General features: G+C 42.4%; 1 protein-coding gene across 1 annotated transcript; it reads right to left on the bottom strand.

Moving 5' to 3' along the window:
• Nucleotides 1-16,490: 16,490 nt before the first annotated feature.
• On the bottom strand, nt 16,491-19,803 carry LOC124007350 (transcription factor IIIA-like). Its single transcript, XM_046317844.1, is given in 10 exon segments — nt 16,491-17,111; nt 17,313-17,363; nt 17,560-17,789; nt 17,915-17,984; nt 17,986-17,999; nt 18,102-18,175; nt 18,402-18,493; nt 18,617-18,722; nt 18,802-18,902; nt 19,389-19,803. Coding segments are annotated over 10 exon segments (1,056 nt in total). The 5' UTR covers nt 19,506-19,803; the 3' UTR covers nt 16,491-16,910.
• Between the last annotated feature and the right edge of the window lie 212 nt (nt 19,804-20,015).

Genomic DNA, 20,015 nt, shown 5'->3' with positions numbered 1-20,015 from the left:
CAGTAGTGTAAGTGAGTGTTTTGCATGCATGAATGTGATAATGCAGGGTGTTGAAAGGTGCCAAAGCAAACAACTAAAAGGCCACCAAGATGTTTTTTGGTTTAAAAAATAATAATAATATTACGTTCAATAACATTCATTATTTACAACTCATAATTTTCATTCATACTCCAATAATGGTATTTTAATTTAACTAAACAAAAACCCCAAAACAAAACCTCAGGGGAGCATCTTCCCTCCCCGTCATCCTACAAACTACCTTTCCCTATCTCCCAGTCCCTAATCTATCCCCTTACAAATCTAAATGAAACCCAGCCCTAAACCCCCCTTCCACCTCTCCCGGGCAGCATGCTGCCCCCACTTCCTCTCCTCCCTCTTCATCCTCCCCCTCAAGTCTCCTTCCACCCTCCTCACTATCCCTTCCACCCCCCAATCTCTCCCTGTCTTAACCATGTTCTGCCTGGCTTCCCACAGCCCCCGTTTAAAGAGACTCATGAGAAGCCAGAGCAGAAACCTGTCCCTATCCGTCCCTCTCGCTCTCCCTACACCTCTCTTTAACCTGGCCCACGTCAATACAAAATCCCCTCTTACCAAACCTAACAACACCCGTGCCCTAGCCCATACTACTCCGGCAAAGGCACAGTCCTAAAAGGCATGGCGCACAGTCTCCTCCCTGCCACAAGAGGATCTTGGACAGGTGGGGGATTGCGCCAAACTATGCCGGTACATGATGGAACGTACCGGCAAGCACTTGTGGAGGCTCAACCAATTCAGGTCCTTGAGCCTGTTGTCCAGGCCCCGCGCATGCACTCCCTCCCAGACCACTGCCGAGATACCCACTACAGGAGCCGGACTCCCTGCCTGTCTGACCTCCTCGTACAGGTGCCTGTGATCTAAACCTACTTGGGCAACTTCAACCTCGGGGTGCGCACGCAGCCACTTGGCCGCATGGCCAAAGTGCCACGGCAGCTGTTCTGCCCGAGGACCCGTGTTAGACCCCACCATTACGCTTCTCACCTGATACGAGAACAAACACCCGCAGGAGGTAACCGGATGGGTGTATCACTGGATGAGCAAGCTCCGATAACAAGAAAGAAAGAAAAATTGCATCCAGCTTGAGGGGGAGATGTACCCCCCTACCTGATGGGACAGAGCATGCATGCCCTGGCGACCCACTCGTACCTGCCACCCCACATGAACTGAAACACAAGCCTCACTAGAGGCCTCCTCAGACAAGCCGGCAATGGGTAGATGTATGCCAAATACAAAAGAGACAGCAACACATCCACCTTTAGGACCAGGACCTTGCCCATAAAAGTCAAAGACCTAGCCCTCCACATCGCTAGCTTTCTCTGTACCACTGCGATACCCATGTTCCAATTCAGCGTCGCTGAGCCGGAGGTCTCAAAATGGAACCCGAGAATCCTCAGGGCCCCCTCGCAGAGAGATAACCCCACAGGCACATCCGTCCTACTGCGCCATCTTCCAAAAATCTTAACGGAAGACTTTGCATGGATCAGAACCGCTCCCGACGCTCGGGTGAAATCTCCAATGATGGCAAGGGACCTTGTCAGGCACGAGTCCTTGCACAGCAGCAAGGAAGTGTCGTCGGCGTACTGCGTCATCTTAACACGCAGCCCACCACTTCCAGGGATCAACAAGCCTTCCACCCCTGTGTCTGCCCTAATGGCAGCCCCCAGAGGCTCCATGAACAGAACGAAGAGGAGAGCCGAGAGTGGGCACCCCTGCCTGACCCCAGGCGAGAGGTCAAAAACGTCACCCAAGTGACTATTTACACTAACTCGGCACCCCGCTCCGACATATGATGTACGAATCCATCCTATAAACTTCTCCCCAAATCCTAATCGACTTAACACTCTGAATAGAAAAGATCTATTCACGCGATCAAAGGCTTTCGCCTGATCTAGCGCTGCTACCATTAAAGGCAGACCTCTATCTTCAACCCAAGCGATGGAGTCCCTGATTAACTGTAGGTTCCATCTAATAGAGTGGCCCTCTACCCAGCATGACTGATCCTCATGGACGATGTAGGGAAGGGCTGTACGCAACCTGTCTGCTAAAACCTTTGCAAGTATATTGTAATCTACGCACAGCATGGTCAACGGCCGCCAGTTGCCAAGGTCTGTTGCTTCCCCCTTCTTATACAGAAGTGACAGCACACCAACAGCCATTGTTCCCCCCAGGACCCCCGTCTCAAGATGGCCTTCAAGACTTCGAGGACCACTGGTCCAAGTATACCCCAAAACTTGAGATAAAACTCAGCCAGCAGCCCATCCATCCCAGGCACCTTCCCTTTTCCCATCCTCCTAAGAAAACTCTCAACCTCTTCTAGTGAGATCCGGGCCTCCATCACTTCTCTAATGTCCTCCGGCAACCGCCTGGACAAGTGTTCTAAAAACACATTTCCCTGCTCTACATCTATTTCCCTTTCCTTAAATAAACGTTGGAAATGGTCAGTTGTCACCCTGACCATTTCCTCTGGTTTTCTAACTATACTACCATTTTCTTCCCTAACGCCATGTATTACCTTCCTACTCTGTCTGGCCCTAACCGACATAAAGAACATAACGGAACAAGTCTCATTGTGTTCTAGAAAGCCACTATGCGCAAGCTCCAGGAAAGCTCGAGCCTTCTGCTCCTGCAGCTCCCTGAGCTGCGCCTTTAGGGTTGCGGATCTCTCCCAGTCAAACGACCCTCCGAGGTTGCCTACCTCGTACTCGAGTTCGATTAACCTTTGGATACGATCCACCTCCCTCCTCTCCTCCCTTTTTTTCCTCTTGCAACATCCTATTATAAAAGCCCTAATCCTCACCTTAACTAATTCCCACCACTCTAACATCCCCTCGCACATGGACCGGACGCCTTCAAGCCTCCAAAAGAAACCAAAAAAAGCGTCAACGAAAGCCTGCTCCTCTAGCACATCCCGATCTAACTTCCAGTACCCCCTACCGAAGAGGCAGACTGGCGACCCCACCTGCAGGAGCACCCCGTCGTGATCTGAAAATAAAACAGGCAACAGCCGCCCAGACAACTTACCCAAAGACCTGGATACAAAAGTAGTCGAGCCTCTGCGCAACCCCCCTGGAGTTGCGCCATGTAGGACCAGCCTTTGTCGGAGTAGTGTGCAGGCCACCATCAACCAGACCATGGCAAGCCATTAGCCCGGTGATGGCGCCTGCACTGCTATCCCCCCCTACTCCTACGTAAATCTATATTAAAATCCCCCCGTATCACTAATTTCCTATTTGTGACGCACAGGGGCACCAGACAGTCCACCATCTCCCTCCTGTCTGCCGCCACCTGTGGCCCATACACCACCACTAATCTAAATTTACAATCCCTTATCGTGACATCCACCCCCATAACCCTTCCCTGCATCACAACAAAAGAATCCTCCACTTTTACCTCCCTGTGCCCACACAAAATCCCTACCCCCGATGAGTGCACCCCCCCCCCCAATACCCCAAACCGACTCCCCCTTGTCCCACTCCCTCTTAAACCTACTAACATCCCCTCCATCTCTCAGGTGAACCTCCTGTAAAAAAACAAAATCAAACCCCACACCCTCCAAATAACTAAATACCGCCCTCCTCTTAACAAAATCCCTTAAACCCCTTACATTTAAACTAACAAAAGTAAAATTAGACCCCATGAAATAATAAAATAAAAACATCAAAAATTTCACTCAAATACTAAACCCAGACAGAAAAAAAAACAGGAGACTCACCCGATACTCCCCTGCTCCATATCTACCGGTGGGAACACCATCCGTACTCCCGACATCCCCCCCCCTCTTCCTCCATCTCACCAACCCAGGATGCAGGAATAGTGTTTGGCAGCGCTGTAGCTGGTTTGGAAAATAATAGGGGAGGCTGAGTCCCCAAACAAAAAACTCCCCACCTCCTCCTCTACCCAGTCCTGGGCCTTGTTAGGTGGGTCCCCACCCAACAGGAGTTGAGGGCCTGGGGAAACCAGCAGCAACCCAGAGGTTTCTCCCACCCCCATTGCTCTCTTGGCCATCCCCTCCCTCTCACTGTCGGCCAATCGCACCCTCCTCTTCACTCTCTTCTTTGATGATGGCAGCAGTGGAGAGATACAGGTGCTGATGAGCCACACCCATGGCACGCCTTAGGAGGATGGAGGTAGCCACCATGTCCCTTTGGGTCCTCCCTGAGGAGTGTCAGGATTTGGCCAGGGTTGTTCCGGTTTTTGGTCACTAGATGCCCCCATTGTGCCTTTTGACCTTTTGTTTTCCCTTGATCCCCATTATTATTTGCACCTGTGCCTCGTTTCCCCTGATTGTATTTAAACCATTTGTTTTCCTCTGTTCTTTGCTCTGTGTTTGTATGTTAGCACCCAGCCCTAGTACTCTGAGAACTCTTGTTGATCCCGGTGGACTCTTGTGGAATTCTGTTTTTTGTTCTTGTTTGTTTGTTTTTTGAGTATCTTTTGAGGCTTTTTGTGCTTTACCTTCCACCTTGTGGATTTACCTTTTTTGTCTTGGAGGATTACCTTTGTTCTTGTAGGATTCCTTTTGAGGTTGTGGAGTTACATGTTTTCCTGAAGAACTTCACTTTTTACTTCATTAAATACACCGTCTCAAGTACTGCTGTGTCTGCCTCATCTTCTGGGTTCTGCCGACTATTCGTGGCTCAGTTGGTTAAGTGACTGTTTCTCACTCCGGAGACCCGGGTTCCTGACAAAGGAGGGCCTGGAAGCCTCTCCTCCCATTCCAAAACCCAAGGGAGTCTTTGAGGTGCCTTGCTGAGATGTTATCCATGTATCTCCCCAGAAAGGCCCTCACCTCCTCATCCTTAACGTATGGGTTGTAAATGTTGACAGTTACAACTCTAAAGTTGTTCTTCGCCAGGCTTGTTCTTTCATAGTGGCACATCGTCCTCTCACCTCCCACTGCTCTTGCCCTTCTCAGGATATCATCGTGTTTCTCCTCTGTATATAGTGCCACGTCGTATGCTCCCTCCAACGAGTTGCCTTGGAAGCAAAATACGTCCTTCACTGTCAGCTTTAGAATCCCCATCAAGATTGTCCTTCCAAAAGTTTCCCGTCCTAAAGGCTCCAACTCCTTTTCCTTCCAAGCAAACCGAATCGTGTTGGCCAGTCCAATCCCAGGGACCGACCGCGTTGATGGATATTGCGTACCCTGCTCACGTTCTCTTCCAAAACAAGGAAAAAATAAAATCCAAGTGACCGAGAAACTGAAGCTAAATATATAGTGCAGACACAGGCAACTAACACATAGACAATAAACCATCAAGATACACAACAAAATCTGTCAAGGTGTCTGCATGGAGAGTCTCTTCCATGGATGGGGAAGTGGTGTGTTTATCCTGGGAGACACCGGGCCCAGGTGTTTCCCATGTAGCTGACGACCCTCTCAACTCCGCCCACAGGCATCCTAATAAGGAAACAAGAACAAAGAGAGAATACGGCAGACAGAGTGGGAGGGTCGTCACAATACACTATGGAATAACACATACAACTTGTATAAACACTACTTTGTATGCAAGGACTATATTTAAAAAATTATTGTTATCATTTAAAAATATATTTAACCTTTATTTAACTAGGCAAGTCAGTTTAAGAACAAATTCTTATTTACAATGTCGGCCTACAATAAGATAATAAGATAATCTATAATAAAATGTTATATTCAGGGACCATACATCCCTATAGAAATTCCAGCCAGGTCGACCGTGATACAAGTCAGTATTCCACATCCATCCATGTCTGAGGATGTTGGGAGATGACGTGGAAACTGGCCACTAGGGGCAACAGTGAGCGCTGTTACCTCCAAGTAGGTTTCGACTTTGCTCGGGTGTTGTGGACGGGGATTGAGAATGGGCGAGCAAATTCGAATCCAGCGATGGAAAGTTATTTTTGAGATTTTTGTCTTAAGCCTTTCCCAAACCTTAACCCTTAACTTAATTAACCATTCGGAGTTAATTCCTAAACTTAACCCTAACCTTAAAAACTAGGGAGTTAATGCCTAAACCTAACCATAAACACTTCTAAAATTGACATTTAAAACAATTTAAAACAATTTGATGGATGAATGTTTAATTTTGACATCAGACTGTAAGAGCTTGTTGAGAAATTCTATATACACAATAATAATATGTGCGTGCACACACACACAAACACACACAAACACAAGTATTGTGGGGGGAATATAAGTGTAATATAGTTGAGCATTGATACATGGAAGGGTTTTACACAATTTTGTCTTATACTGTATATTTAATGTATATAATGTAAATTCAGTGTCTGTATCGGAATTTCTATGTACTAGCTAATTTGTGTGTTTGTGTGTGCGCCTGTGTGTGTATACGTGTGTATGTGTATATGTACAGTATCCGTCAAATGTTTGGACACACACTCATTCCAAGGTTTTTCTTTATTTTTACTATTTTCTACATCTATAGAATAATTGTGAAGACTTCAAAACTATTAAATAACACAAATGGAATTATGTAGTAACCGAATTGCTGCAAAGAAACCACTACTGCACCAATAAGAAGAAGAGACTTGCTTGGGCCAAGAAACATGAGCAATGGACATTAGACCGGTGGAAATCTGTCTTTTGATCTGATTCGTCCAAATTTGAGATTTTTGGTTCCAACTGCCGTGTCTTTGTAAGACGCAGAGTAGGTATGAGGAAGCATGTAGGAGGAAGTGTGATGGTGTGGGGGTGCTTTGCTGGTGACACTGTCTGTGACTTATTTAGAATTCAAAGTAATAATAATAATAATATATGCCATTTAGCAGACGCTTTTATCCAAAGCGACTTACAGTCATGTGTGCAAGTACACTTAATAGCATGGCTACCAGAGCATTCTGCAACGATACCCCATCCCATCTGGTTTGCGCTTAGTGGTACTATCATTTGTTTTCAACAGGACAATGACCCAACACACCTCCAGGATGTGTAAGGGCTATTTGACCAAGAAGCAGAGTGATGGAGTGCTGCATCAGATGACCTGGCCTCCACAATCACCCGACCACAGATGGCTGAGATGGCTTGGGAGGAGTTGGACCGCAGGGTGAAGGAAAAGCAGCCAACAAGTGCTCAGCATGTGGAAACTCCTTCATGACTGTTTTGAAAAGCATTCCAAGTGGAGTTGGTTGAGAGAATGCCAAGAGTGTGCAAAGCTATCAAGGCAAAGTGTGGCTACTTTGAAGAATTTAAAATCTAAAATATATATTGATTTGTTTAACACTTTTTCGTTACTACATGATTCCATGTGTGTTATTTCATAGTTTGATGTCTTCACTATTGTTCTACAATGTAGAAAATAGTACAAATTAAGGAAAACCCTTGAATGAGTAGGTGTGTCCAAACCTTTGACTGGTTCTGTATGTGTGTGTCATTGATATGTAAGTCTATGTCAAATATGCGTGAGGGATTATAAACGAGTGAAAACAGGTGGTACAAAACATTATGCTCACCTTCATATCTCTCGCTTCCTACCTCCCTCCCTCCCTCTCCTACTCTAATTTTCACATTATCCCTGTAGCGTTCTCCCCCTCACTCTAACATTATGTCTGTCCCTCTCTGGATCATGTAGCTTGTGTTAATTAAACCCTCTTTCAGATCATTCCCTTGTTCAAGTGGATTCAGTGCAGCACCCATTAGGCAGCAAGCTCTGTTTTCTGCATTTCCAAATGTACCTCAACATTTATTAAAGTGACATTTATCTAGTAATTGCCTGCCTCGGCATACCCTGTGCGTGACTCCCTTTTCCCGGACCACCTGCCCAAAGACACCTCCAACTATTTCCCAGCATGCTACAGGGTAATTATACCTTTCACACCCTGTACACTGAGAGCCTGGTAATTGTGTTAACATCATGATGATCATTATGTAAAAATAACTGCTAATGAAGCATTAGCCTTGATTTTATTTGAATGAAAAACACCTAGAAAACACACCGAAGTGAGAGTGCACAGAGACAATGTCAGGAGAATATTTTTTTCTGAAAAAACATCCTGGAGGTTTTTAACAGTCCAGGAGTTTTGCTGAGACAAATTTCAACCTCTAACTAGTGGTATGAATATATGAAGTTGATAAACTGTAATGCAAATGCAAATTCATATATCTTGTTACATTTTGTTGTGGTGCGGAAGGACCATTTGAGCAACTATAAAGTCAAAATAACTATTGTGGTAAGTGACAATAGTTTCTGAAATTGGTTCATTTTATGGCTCATAAATTCACATCTGGACACTTGTTTTGTCAGTTTTCTACAAAACATTGAGGTATATGATGATTTGTAACATTTCCCAAGACAATTTGTCTCAACCACAATTGTTTGAAGCTTATTTATATTTGCTTAAGAAGTGACTGTTTAATTTGTAATAGATTGCTCAAGTAGATCACAATGCATAACCATCTGAACATTACATTTACATTTACATTTAAGTCATTTAGCAGACGCTCTTATCCAGAACATGTTGAGTATGGTGTAAATCATCATAAACATTAAATCATATGGTACAAGAGGACAGTTTGTCTGAATGTATTGTGTTACATGAATACATAGGAAAGGCTAGTGGATTAAAATACGTGTACCAAGTTTGAATATCACGCAAATAATGTAAATAATTTCTTAACTTAAATTCCATCTCTGATAAATCCTAAATTTCTTGTGTAATTAAACTACCTGTATAAATTAACAGTATATACAGTAGAACTTAATTTGAAACAGAATTTGGACAAAATGTAGAATACACAATATTCCTATTACTGTCATTGTTATTTTTGAAGTAGCCTACAAGTGGGTTGTCTAATGAGGGTTACTGACAAGTACAATGTAACAATGCATCAAAACAATAATTGTTACAATGTACTTACAAGCGTAGCCGAATAACAGCTATGTAAACCAACTGCTTTTTGGAGTTTTCTTTCAATATAATATACGTACTTTACATTTTTATTTTAACTTTATTTTCACCGGGAGTCATGCTGAGACCATGGTCTCTTTTTCTGATGAGCCCTGTATAACACACCAATAATAAATGAGTTCATTGTGTTTGTTCTGTACCTGCAGATACAGTACATAGCTTACATGTAGCATAGCAGCACAGAAGAACAATAGAGTGACTACGGCATAATATAAATCATTTTCTAAATCATTACATCATTACTTAGAATAAGAATTTTACAGTAGTAATAGACTATAGGTTTTATACTGAAATGTATACTTAAAAATAAATATTAAGACATTGGTGACCTGTTTCATGTGGCTTCAAACCTTCTCAACTTCTGATCACTAAACATACAATAAAATATAAATGATTATGAAATTGATAGACGCAAGTGAGAATAGTCTAGTTCTTAAACCAGACTAATCCGTTGAATGGTGGATTATTAGGGCGACAAAGGGAGTAATTCGATTGAAAAGTGAATAAAAAATGCCAATCAAGAAGGACATAAATCATTACCATTTACTGTAGCCTAAGCTATAGAGACCTATAATTGTTTTTTTGCAATGTATGAATGAATTGAGACATGAATTGCAAGAGAGGGGTGGGGGTGTTATGCTACGTTTAATTTGATCAGCAACTCATTCCGTTGCTAGACAGCACCACAGCCTGGCTACATCTCTGTATATTTGCAGAAACATGGTTGAAGGTTTGTCCTTGGGAAAACCAGCCTCACCCATAGAAGGCCAATGGGATGAAGACCAGAAGAAAGATGTAAAAGAAACATTGTGTTGAATTGTTACAGTCTCTTTTGAGGGGATACAGAAAAGTTCCCTTGTGGTAACTTACCTTTTTGTTGGGGTGTCGCCGCAACGCAGGGTGCCAGAATTTGTGCGCTAATTAGGAAATGAGGAAGCTCGCGTTCTCCACCATGAATGCTCTTTCGGGGAGCGCATCTTTCTTTCCAGTCAGTCAACCGTGTACAATCATCCACCTGCTACTCGCAAACGACGCACTTTTTTTGTTCAGATTCCCCTTTAAAGAATTATATTTAAATAGGCCTCTCTTTAACATTGGCAGTTAGTACCCCCACGTTTCTCTACATTTTTACCATTGCCCAGCTTGCTGAATGGTTGAGCTCAATCATTATGTTGTTTAGCTGCCCAGACACCACAGCACTACAAACAGCCTATATGCAATTGGCCTCCTATTATGTTACTCATCATAAAATGCTTATAGGCTCCTAATAAGTTTCCTAATAAGTTTCACACTGTTACCAGACTTAGAGGTCTATACAAATTCATGGTTTGGTTTGTAGAAAGGATATACAACTTTGGAGATTGAGGCCTCAAATTATCATTGTGAAACAGGGCAGGCAAACCAGAGAAGTGTTTAAGTTTTGTTTTTCCTCCAGATACATGCCTTCAGGACAAGAACTTGTAAATATACAAAAAGTGCAATGTAGCTTATTTCCAACACCCCTTACCCTACAGGCTACACACTCACCCCCCCCCCCCCACATAAGTAACACAGCATTGAGTGACAGAGACATTTCGCTCTGTCAGAGGTCTCTTTTTTAACTTTGAGTCTTTTTTTGTGTGTTTTCTGTAACAAATGAAGCCCCAAAGCTTTCTCAAGCGCTGCCTCTATTCTCCTCTCTCACGACCCACCAACGAGCACTCGCTTTCTTATCCTCAAACCAGGCTATAACATAGCAACCGCCTCCCTTGCAACCTCTGACCTATGCTTTTTTGCATTTCCTGCAGCTAAAACATTGAGAAGCAGCCTAAGTGAAGGGGGTGCACCTGTGGCTGGGCAGGTGACACTGCGTGCGCCTTCGAGAGACGGGTCTCCAAGACGTTGCTCCGCTCTCTGACATTGAGGTTAAAGCCATTGAAGAAAGCGAAGATTAGACTCTCTTTGTACCAGGCAGCGTTAAACAAATTAATCTATTGCTGCTCATCTGACTGTAAAATCTCTCGATTGACTATTTCTATAGACCAAGGCCTGGGCAGGGGATAACCCCACACCGCAGAGCCCACTGAACATCTCCAAAACGTTGTTGACAATGAGTCTATCACTGCAGACTTCAAGTATGTGTCAGAAATTACAATCCAGATCATTACCCAGTGGAATTTTAAGGAAGAAAATATAGGCTAATTTAGCAAATAGGCTGACAATGTTTGCAAACATCCAAAGCAATATAAACAAAAACATGACCGCCTCCTCCTTTCAAAGTGCTCTCCTCTGAGAGCTATAGAAAAGCACCTTTGTTGATCAGTCAGCTTTTTTCCCTCACTAAGCTCTAGCAGAGTACATTAAACACATAAAAGGGACTCTTTAAATAAAGGCCCCACGGAACATATCAAGTTCCTATGACTAAATAAATTAAGAACACATGGAGAGAAAAAAAGTAAGGATATAAAATTGATAGTAGGGTATTGATAAACATGAGCATATAACATCAATTTGGCTAAATATAAAGGCTAAAATGTAGTGCTTATGAAAGAAAGTGCAAAACAAAGACTGGCAGAGTAGGGTATTGACGGGTCAAACTGTGTCAACCCGAGTTACGTTCAGATGAGCGAGCGAAAGCTGACCCGTGCGCGCACTACGCTTGCACTGGTCTGTTTTAAAGACCCCGCTTTTATTTAAGTTCCTTTATGTCATTATATCTTCGATTGTCTGCCAAATGAATGGAATTTATTTAAAATATATGCCATGTCAATGAGATTTGTTTTTTCGTTTGAAAGACCAATTGCCTTCAAATGACTAGGCCTATTCAAAATCAAACTTAGATGTGGAATCACAAGGTTTGCTTAGAATACCATTTGATAACCATTAGTCTAGCCCATGATCAGGCTAATATAAACAGCAGCTGTAGCCTAGTCTATAGTACCCCAATGCCAGTGGCATATCCATTATTAATTATAGCCCAAGTTTAGCTATCAACATAATAAGAAAGTGACTGCAACGACGTCTAATAAAGAAAACTACAAAATGAATACAGAAAGATCATTCATTCTGCGACAATGTCATCATGCTGCGCCAAAAACCGTTAAGGAGACAGGACCCCATTTTCATTCAGTATGGAAAAGAACGCCTCTCGTAAGGCAATGCGAAAACGTATTTAAAATAATATACAATATAAAAGCTACTTTAAAAAAAAACGTATTTGTTCCTGTTGTTCGATCTGGAAGCTGATTGTCTCGTGCCTACGCTCTATGTATTCGTACAGGCTGCTAATTCTCCCTGTCAAACCTAGTTAGCTAGCAGTAGCTAGCCAGACTCCCATGTTTGTCAACTATGAGAGATGTCGAAGGACCTTCACATGCATTTTCTGGCTTGTAAACATATCTTCTAGACAGCTTATTTCTTGTGGCAATATGCCTAGTAACCTGTTCACGTTTGTAAACCACTGTGTTCTGCCCAGAATGCCTAGTGCTTGTCTGAGGTGGTCTCTCTGTCAGGCACCTAGAGGGGTCTGTGGTGGTACTCCCAGCTCCTGGAGAATAGCCTCTGGGTCTGGACTCCTATCATACAATGGAAATGTGTAACTGCACCGTTGTCTTGGATGGTCTCCACTGTCCACCACAGTGGATGAAGCTGGAGAAGGGCAGGAGCCTAACAAGAAGAAGCAGGATCCCCGAGCTCGTGCCATTGGCAGGTTGGCCGGAAGATCCACCAGCGCCACCTGCAGGTGATTAGTGAGACAGGACAGAACATGGTTACCATGCATCGAGTTGATGTCCTCAGACTGATGGACGAGAATGGGCTAAAACTGGTGCCTCAACGAAAACAAAAGATCCACCCGTCTAATGACTGGCAAACATATCCACGAGGAGCAGCTCAAACTCGGTGAGAAACAGAAAGCCAAGACAGGTGTGTAACATTTAGCATATACAACCACTGTTTTACACCAGACACATGTACATCGCTACCTTGCACACAATGGTTGTATCCGAATTCTCTCAAATAAATGCCTTTTCTCCTATAAGAGCGATATTATTATTTTATTATACATTTATTTCAACAAGGAACACAGACTGAGACCAATGTCTCTTTTACAGCTGGGCCCTCCGTATACATGTTTACACATACAGTTTAGGTACAATGATTAAGAAACTACACAAGACAAACAAAACAATCACAGATAACACACAAAAATACAGCAACAGATTACGTTTACACATAGGTTATTCCCCTAACAGCACTAGAACTTGCATTACCCGAAACAGTTACAAGCAATACAAAAATACAAATCCTCCAATAAATATTTAAATTGGGCAAGGGGGACAAGAGTCTCAAGTTTAAGTTTAGTCTACAGGCTATTCCATAGGCAAGGAGCATAACAGGAAAAGGCAGCCAAACCCAACTCTGTGGAAATCGCATGGGCCTCAAGTGTAATCCATGCTTGAGACCTGGTTTTAGGAATTCTCAATCTAATATTGATGAGTGATGATAAATAATGTAGTTTATTCAGAAGTGCTTTATAGACAAACACGAGAGCATGTTGTTCTCATCTCACGGACCGTGAAATCCAACCCACATTTTTATATAAAACACAGTGGTGTATATACATACTACAAAGCAGGTTCAATGAGTTAGTCAGCTATGTTCTGAAATAACTATTTTTTGGAAAAGTAAGCTTGAAATGGGCATGGCCTCTGACTCAACAACCAAAAGAAACTAGACTTTAGCTTTCTTAATTAACCCCCCCAAAAATCCAAAATAGAGTTTAGCTTTCTTAATGAACCCCCCAAAAATCCAGTTACTTCTGGTTGTTTATCAAAGTTAGCTGGTTAACTCATTGAACCTGCTTTGTAGTATATCCCTCTGATCTAAAACAAGAACAAAAACTACTACCCAAAGCAGAGGCCCTGTGCAGGTAAAGGAGCTCACCTTTTCCTCTGACATTGGTAACCATGATCTTCTAACCAAGCTGCGGCAGGTCCAGAATTGGCTGGATAAAAAGCACCGTGTCAGAATCACTCTGAGAACAGAGCCACTGGTGAGATATCTATCGGGATTGGTTTACCTTTACCTATCTGATGCACATCATCTAAAACACTTATCGTATACAGATGATATTCACCATTCTGTTGTTTCAAAGACACTGTAGAGATGACTGAATTGTATGCATAACGACTACTACAATCTTCATGTACGTCATCTCCCTAACAAGCTCATGGAACTAGAGAACAGGTATCCATTAGTATTGCAACCAATTAACCTCCCATTTCAGACTAAAATGTGTCAACCTGGACAAACCCGAAACCTCTTCACTATTCTGTAGTTGAAACCAGCAAAATAGTTAGTTGGTTTTAAGTCTCTTTTTATTGCAAAAATACACATTCAATTCTGTATATGTACAACAACTTTCCTTTGGCAGAACAAAGAGACTCGTTAGCAACAAACTAGGCTCAGACATGCATAAATAAATAAAAATGTATTTTTGTGGACAGAAAAAGGAGTGTGCCCTATTGTCTGTACAAGGACTCCATGTTGATTTTCCTGAGATGTGCAAATGCGGAATAAGCCAAATGTTAATGTTGTATTTCTATATGGACCGCTGTTTGAGTCTTCGCGTGTCAAAAAAAACACACGTCAAATAACACTATTTAACATGTCAAATAAGCTTGTTGACCAATCAGGACCTGAATATGACTGCACGTTACACAATTCAACACTTTCAATAATTTTGTATGTAGTTATTACACATCCATTACACTCTCAATTGTGTTTGATATGTTACAACGGTTCGTCAATACGTATGCTCTGATGCTGGTAAAGTTGTCTCGCGCACCTACAGTGCTGGTCATTAAAAAAAACCTAGCTAGCTGATGACGCAAACAATGTTCTTCCCCCAAAATATAGCAAAACGACATCTGTTTCAGTATCTATAGCTGTCATCGAAAATAACCCTTATTTATAAAACCGTTCTTATTGATTAATGGTGGTCGAGACCCTCCTGTGAAGCTAGGATTAGCCACAATAGAAGCTAGGATTAGCCACAATAAGGATTAGCCACAATAGTGGACTTTGCAGTTAGCCTTCAGAATTAAAGTGTTATTGACAATGACACAAATGAATACAACTTGTATAATTATGCCATAATTGAATAGATCATTATGCACGAGGTTGGAATGTTATATAAAGTCAATAAAATACAATAATTTGACAAATCTTTTGAAATAACACTGAATGTATTAGACTTGCATTGGGGGTATACTTGTTTCACTGTACAGCCTTACCTATGTATTGTGGATCAATGGCATGGGGTATCAGTCTACTCCTTTGACACCCAGAGAACATTAGCATTGTCGCTCTTATTGCGAGACAACTGAATTGAGCCACATTTATTGTCAACCTCCTATGTGTATTGAACATTATTCCCTAGGAGAAACAATATGTCCTTCTGTAGCTCAGTTGGTAGAGCATGGCGCTTGTAACGCCAGGGTAGTGGGTTCGATCCCCGGGACCACCCATATGTAGAATGTATGCACACATGACTGTAAGTCGCTTTGGATAAAAGCGTCTGCTAAATGGCATACATACATTACATACATACATACATACAATATTGCATGGATGTTTTGGAGTCTGATAACTCGAGGACATTGAAAAAAAAATTGGGTATTGAGTAAACCGATACCCAATTTCATTGATCCCCAATCCTTAGGTAAAGCTCTACAGAGCAATGTGAAATTCAATACACACAATAGGCTGACCGGGGAGGTGATTTCAGTCACACGATAAGAGCTACAATGCTAATATTTGCGTAAACTCTTCACATTTGTGTTATGTGGATGTCACCGAGTAGACTGATATCCCATTTCATTGATTCACATCCCAACCTTGTTTAACATTATCTAGTCTAAATATTAGACAAGATAGGATTCCACCAATTGTAACCTTCTGCATCACTTTCAGAGGTACTTTTATTTTGAAGGCAAACAGCATATTCCATTATTGTGCCTAATCCTATTGTGGCTAGCTTCACAACACATACCCCGGTCCGGTTGAGCCTTACTAGCCAGATTATTAAACTAGCTGGCTGCTTATAACATTATCTTTGGGCAACAGGGTTAATTAAGTAGTTGGCTAGCTATTTATTTTCATGAATTTAAGTTCCGTTTCAATAGGCGAACAATTGGATACCGAAGCTAATACTTACAAGGATTTCTCAATCATTGTTAAGAATAATTTAAATGACTGCAGTTTCCACTGGCCATTGTTTTCAGGCTGGTTGTATTGGTGCTAGCTAGCTATCCCAGAAGTAGCGGTCGAACAAATAATGCCTTATTACCAACGCTGTACTTGTAAACGCATCGTTCGTGGCCTGCGTGTGCTTGTTTGCAGACTCTTTTTGTACAACTTTGACAGTGCTACTGATAGTAGTGGTGGCGCTTGGCTTGCACGTGCAAATAATATAATTTACTTATTAATTGACGTGTCAAATAAAAATCTTATTTCATGCGTCAAAGTGTTATTTTACATGTATCTTTGACACGCAAAGACCCAAACGCATTCCATACTTTTATGATTTTGACGGCAGGACACAACCATGGAGCAGATAGTGCAACAGAGGTGCTGACAGGAATTCTTTCCAAACCCAAAGTCATCCAATATGGAAGAGCTACCATGTGCATCCTGTGTCCACCTGCTAAGGAAGTCAAAGAAATGAACAGTTGCCGCAGCACCATCCTGATACCAGCTCACAGCCCACCATGCCCAGCACTTCAGTTTGATTGTATTAAGTTAACAGTTGTGCATGTAAACTCATGAGCTCAAGTACAAATGAAAGATCTATGCACAGTGAACTAAACTAGCGAAGGCAATATCATGGGGGGGGGGGGGTTGTCTGGAGTAAATGTACGCTAATTGGCACTGAAAGTAATACTGCCATAAGGCAAAATCCAGTCAGATGGTCACAGTTTGATTTCTTAACCAGAGTTGCAAAAGACTGTGTCCTGAAGAAGGGATACCAGGGTAATAGGCTCTGATCCAACAGTGTTCGTTTGCTCTGACTGACCCCTTGCAATGGATTCTGATTGCAAAGCTGCATGGGGTATTGGACGACTGTTATTATTGGGCTTGTAACCACTCAGTCTGGAAACCAGGGATCGCTTGGGTCGGGGTTTCTTCTGCAAACATGAAAAATTGATTGTTAGCTAATACAGGGCTGAAACATTAACAGTTACAAATCAATAAACAATAACATGTATTAACCATTTTCATAGGATGTGAGGAACAGCGCAAAATGTAAGGTTTAAGTATTGGCTACAAGAAGTGTGTGTTCAAACAAAATGAACGTATTCAAGCATACATGGCATGCCTATTCTAACCTGTTTCTTCCTTTCTGGATCGTGGACAACACTGTGGCGTTGTAAGCTTTGCTGCAAAAGACAGTTTTCTATTACAGGGAACATAGGTCCATATATCCATGTCATCACTGACATTTTCACTGTTAGGAAAATTTGTGAGGACAACTCTCCCATACAACTGACCTTCAGATACAGAAGCTGATTTTGACTAATAAGAGTGAGGTGAATCTGGTAGCAACACAACAAGACTCTGGTCAGGTATCCATACCTTCATGGCAAAGGTCTTTCCACAGCCTTCATGGGGGCAGGTGTAAGGCCGTAGCTCCTCATGGAAAGAGCCGATGTGGCTTTGCAGGTTGAATGGCGTAGTGAAGGACCTCTGGCACCCCTCCCTGGGACAGATAAACACCTGGCGCTCCTCTGCGTGGACACGCTGGTGCTGCTTCAGGAACCAGGTGTCGCGAAACACCTTGTTGCACTCATTACACTGAAAAAGGGCTGGAGACAAACAATCACCTTGCAGTGACCTTCATTGACCTCTGAGACACACATTGTTGTAATGGTTTTTGTACACATACTATTCTGAAAGCAATGTGTCAATCGTAAGGTGTGAGACAGCATACCTCTGTGGACGTCTCTCCTATGGTTAGTATACTCAGTCCAGGTCTTTCCGATGAAAGAACAGCCATCTTTTTTCACAGGGGTAGCCTGTGTGTGAGAAGAATTTTTTTTTTTTTAGAAATTAGTCTCCGACAGGGCTCAGTGTCACTCCCAGACAATCCAGCTGCAGGATCAGGAGATAAATCTTACCTCTGTGCACCTTCTCGTGAAGCCGTAGTTTGTTGGGGAAAGTGAATTGTTTCTCGCAGCCCTCAAAGGTACAGCTATAAAGCCAGTGAGCAAGAAAGACAAAGGCAGAAGTGTTGTTCTCTAGACCAAAGCTAGGAGTGCTAGGCATGTTTTGTACTGGGTTACAATCTCCTGGATATTCAGTTCACAGGGCTCAAATCTTTCATATTGAAAAATAATTTACATTCGCTCCAGAACATTGTTTTCAACCAACAACATGGGGTAATAACATTAGCATAACAAACAGCTTAATTTACTCACTGAAAGGGAGGTAGTTTGGTGTGCTGCTGGCACTCATGTGACTTGAGCTGATTGTTCTTCCTGAACACTTTCCCACATCCCTCAAAGCTACACTATAAACACGGAAGAGTAAAACAATTATGGCAGCAATGCAAATTACACACCTGTTAGCTAAGTACTGCATTTCATAATACCTTGGCTGACTAAAACCAATAAACGTAGTCGGATTAACTCACCACATATTCATACAGTTTCTCCTCATCATGGTTGTGTTTGCGATTAACATGTTTCTTCAAATTGTAATTTGTGGTGAAGGCCTCTGTGCATCCATCTACTGTACATCTGTCAACAAACAGAACACCACTTGTAGCCAATTTGTCTGGAATGTCCGCAGTAGCTGGCTAAATAACACAAATACTACCTAAAGGGTCTCTCTCCACTGTGGCTCAACTGGTGCCGAGCTAGGTGGTACTTGTCGCAGAATGACTTGTCACAGCCGTCATGTTCACACACAAATGGTTTCTGCAGAATACAGAACAAAATTGAAGCATTTGTAGATGGACAACGTGGGATATTTCCTGTTCAATTGCCATTACAATAAATACCCATTGATTCAGCTAGTTTTGTACTAAGCTTGGTTTAGTCTCATTTGAGCGAGAAAAAACGTATTACTCTGGTGTTTGTTTTATATCGTCATTGAAGTCTGTATAACGTTTCACAACGTCGATCTCAGAGACTGCCAGTCCTTGCATTCACAGCACAGTCTATCAGTTTGAGACTGGTTTAATTCCCCCAAGAGCTTTATCAAACCACGTAGCGGGCCTGCAGTTGTGCGGAGGCACGAACTCAGGCTTTAAATGCCCAGCATTATATCAAAACCTATTTTGGCAGCGGAATCGCTTAACTACAGACCAAATACAGGGAATACAAAATTCACTTGCCGGTGTCCATGGCATGTCTCAAAATGTTGCTAGCTAGCGGTTAGCTGACCAGTAAAGCTGTACTCACCAGCCCTGTGTGCTTGCAAATATGAGCATCTAGTTTCCATGCTTTGTTGTACGATGCATGACAGTCAGAGAATGAACATATAAAACTTTTGCGCGGTACTTGCTGACTTAATTCCATTATAATAACAAAAAGCGAGGACTACAATGTGGCTTTGACCCACACGCGTGCGGCGTTGACAGGAAGAAGACCTTACGCCGCTACCATGTTGGCTCTAAAGAGGGGGGTTGTAAAATTAAGAAAACTAAATACTATTCCAGTCACCAATCGCGTCAGTAAAGTGTATATTTTTGTTAAAAATTGTAATACTACGTCGAAACGGACACGTTGTTTCTGTGTTTTGTCGACACATTTGGGTATTTTTCTTTCGACGTTTAAAATAGGCTGACCCAGCAGGCCATTGCACTTGTTTTGGTAGACGGAGTGCCCCGTTTCTGACTCCGGCATTCTCGGCGCCTGTGGAGACGGGAATCATATGCGGAGTGAGTTGCTCAGTATTGAACGCAAGTAAAAAAACTGAACAAATTGTTGAGACACAAATGTATATTGTTTCTCAAATAATTGATTGTTATATTAAGCAGTATTGAGACCAATGATGTAAACACATTTTATGTTTTTGGTCTAAAGAGT

This window comes from Oncorhynchus gorbuscha, linkage group LG20 (assembly GCF_021184085.1).
Source record: "Oncorhynchus gorbuscha isolate QuinsamMale2020 ecotype Even-year linkage group LG20, OgorEven_v1.0, whole genome shotgun sequence".
In the NCBI taxonomy this organism is placed as follows: Eukaryota; Metazoa; Chordata; class Actinopteri; order Salmoniformes; family Salmonidae; genus Oncorhynchus; species Oncorhynchus gorbuscha.
The sequence above is the reverse complement of the archived record's forward strand: the minus strand, read 5'-3'. Positions and strand labels throughout refer to the sequence as shown.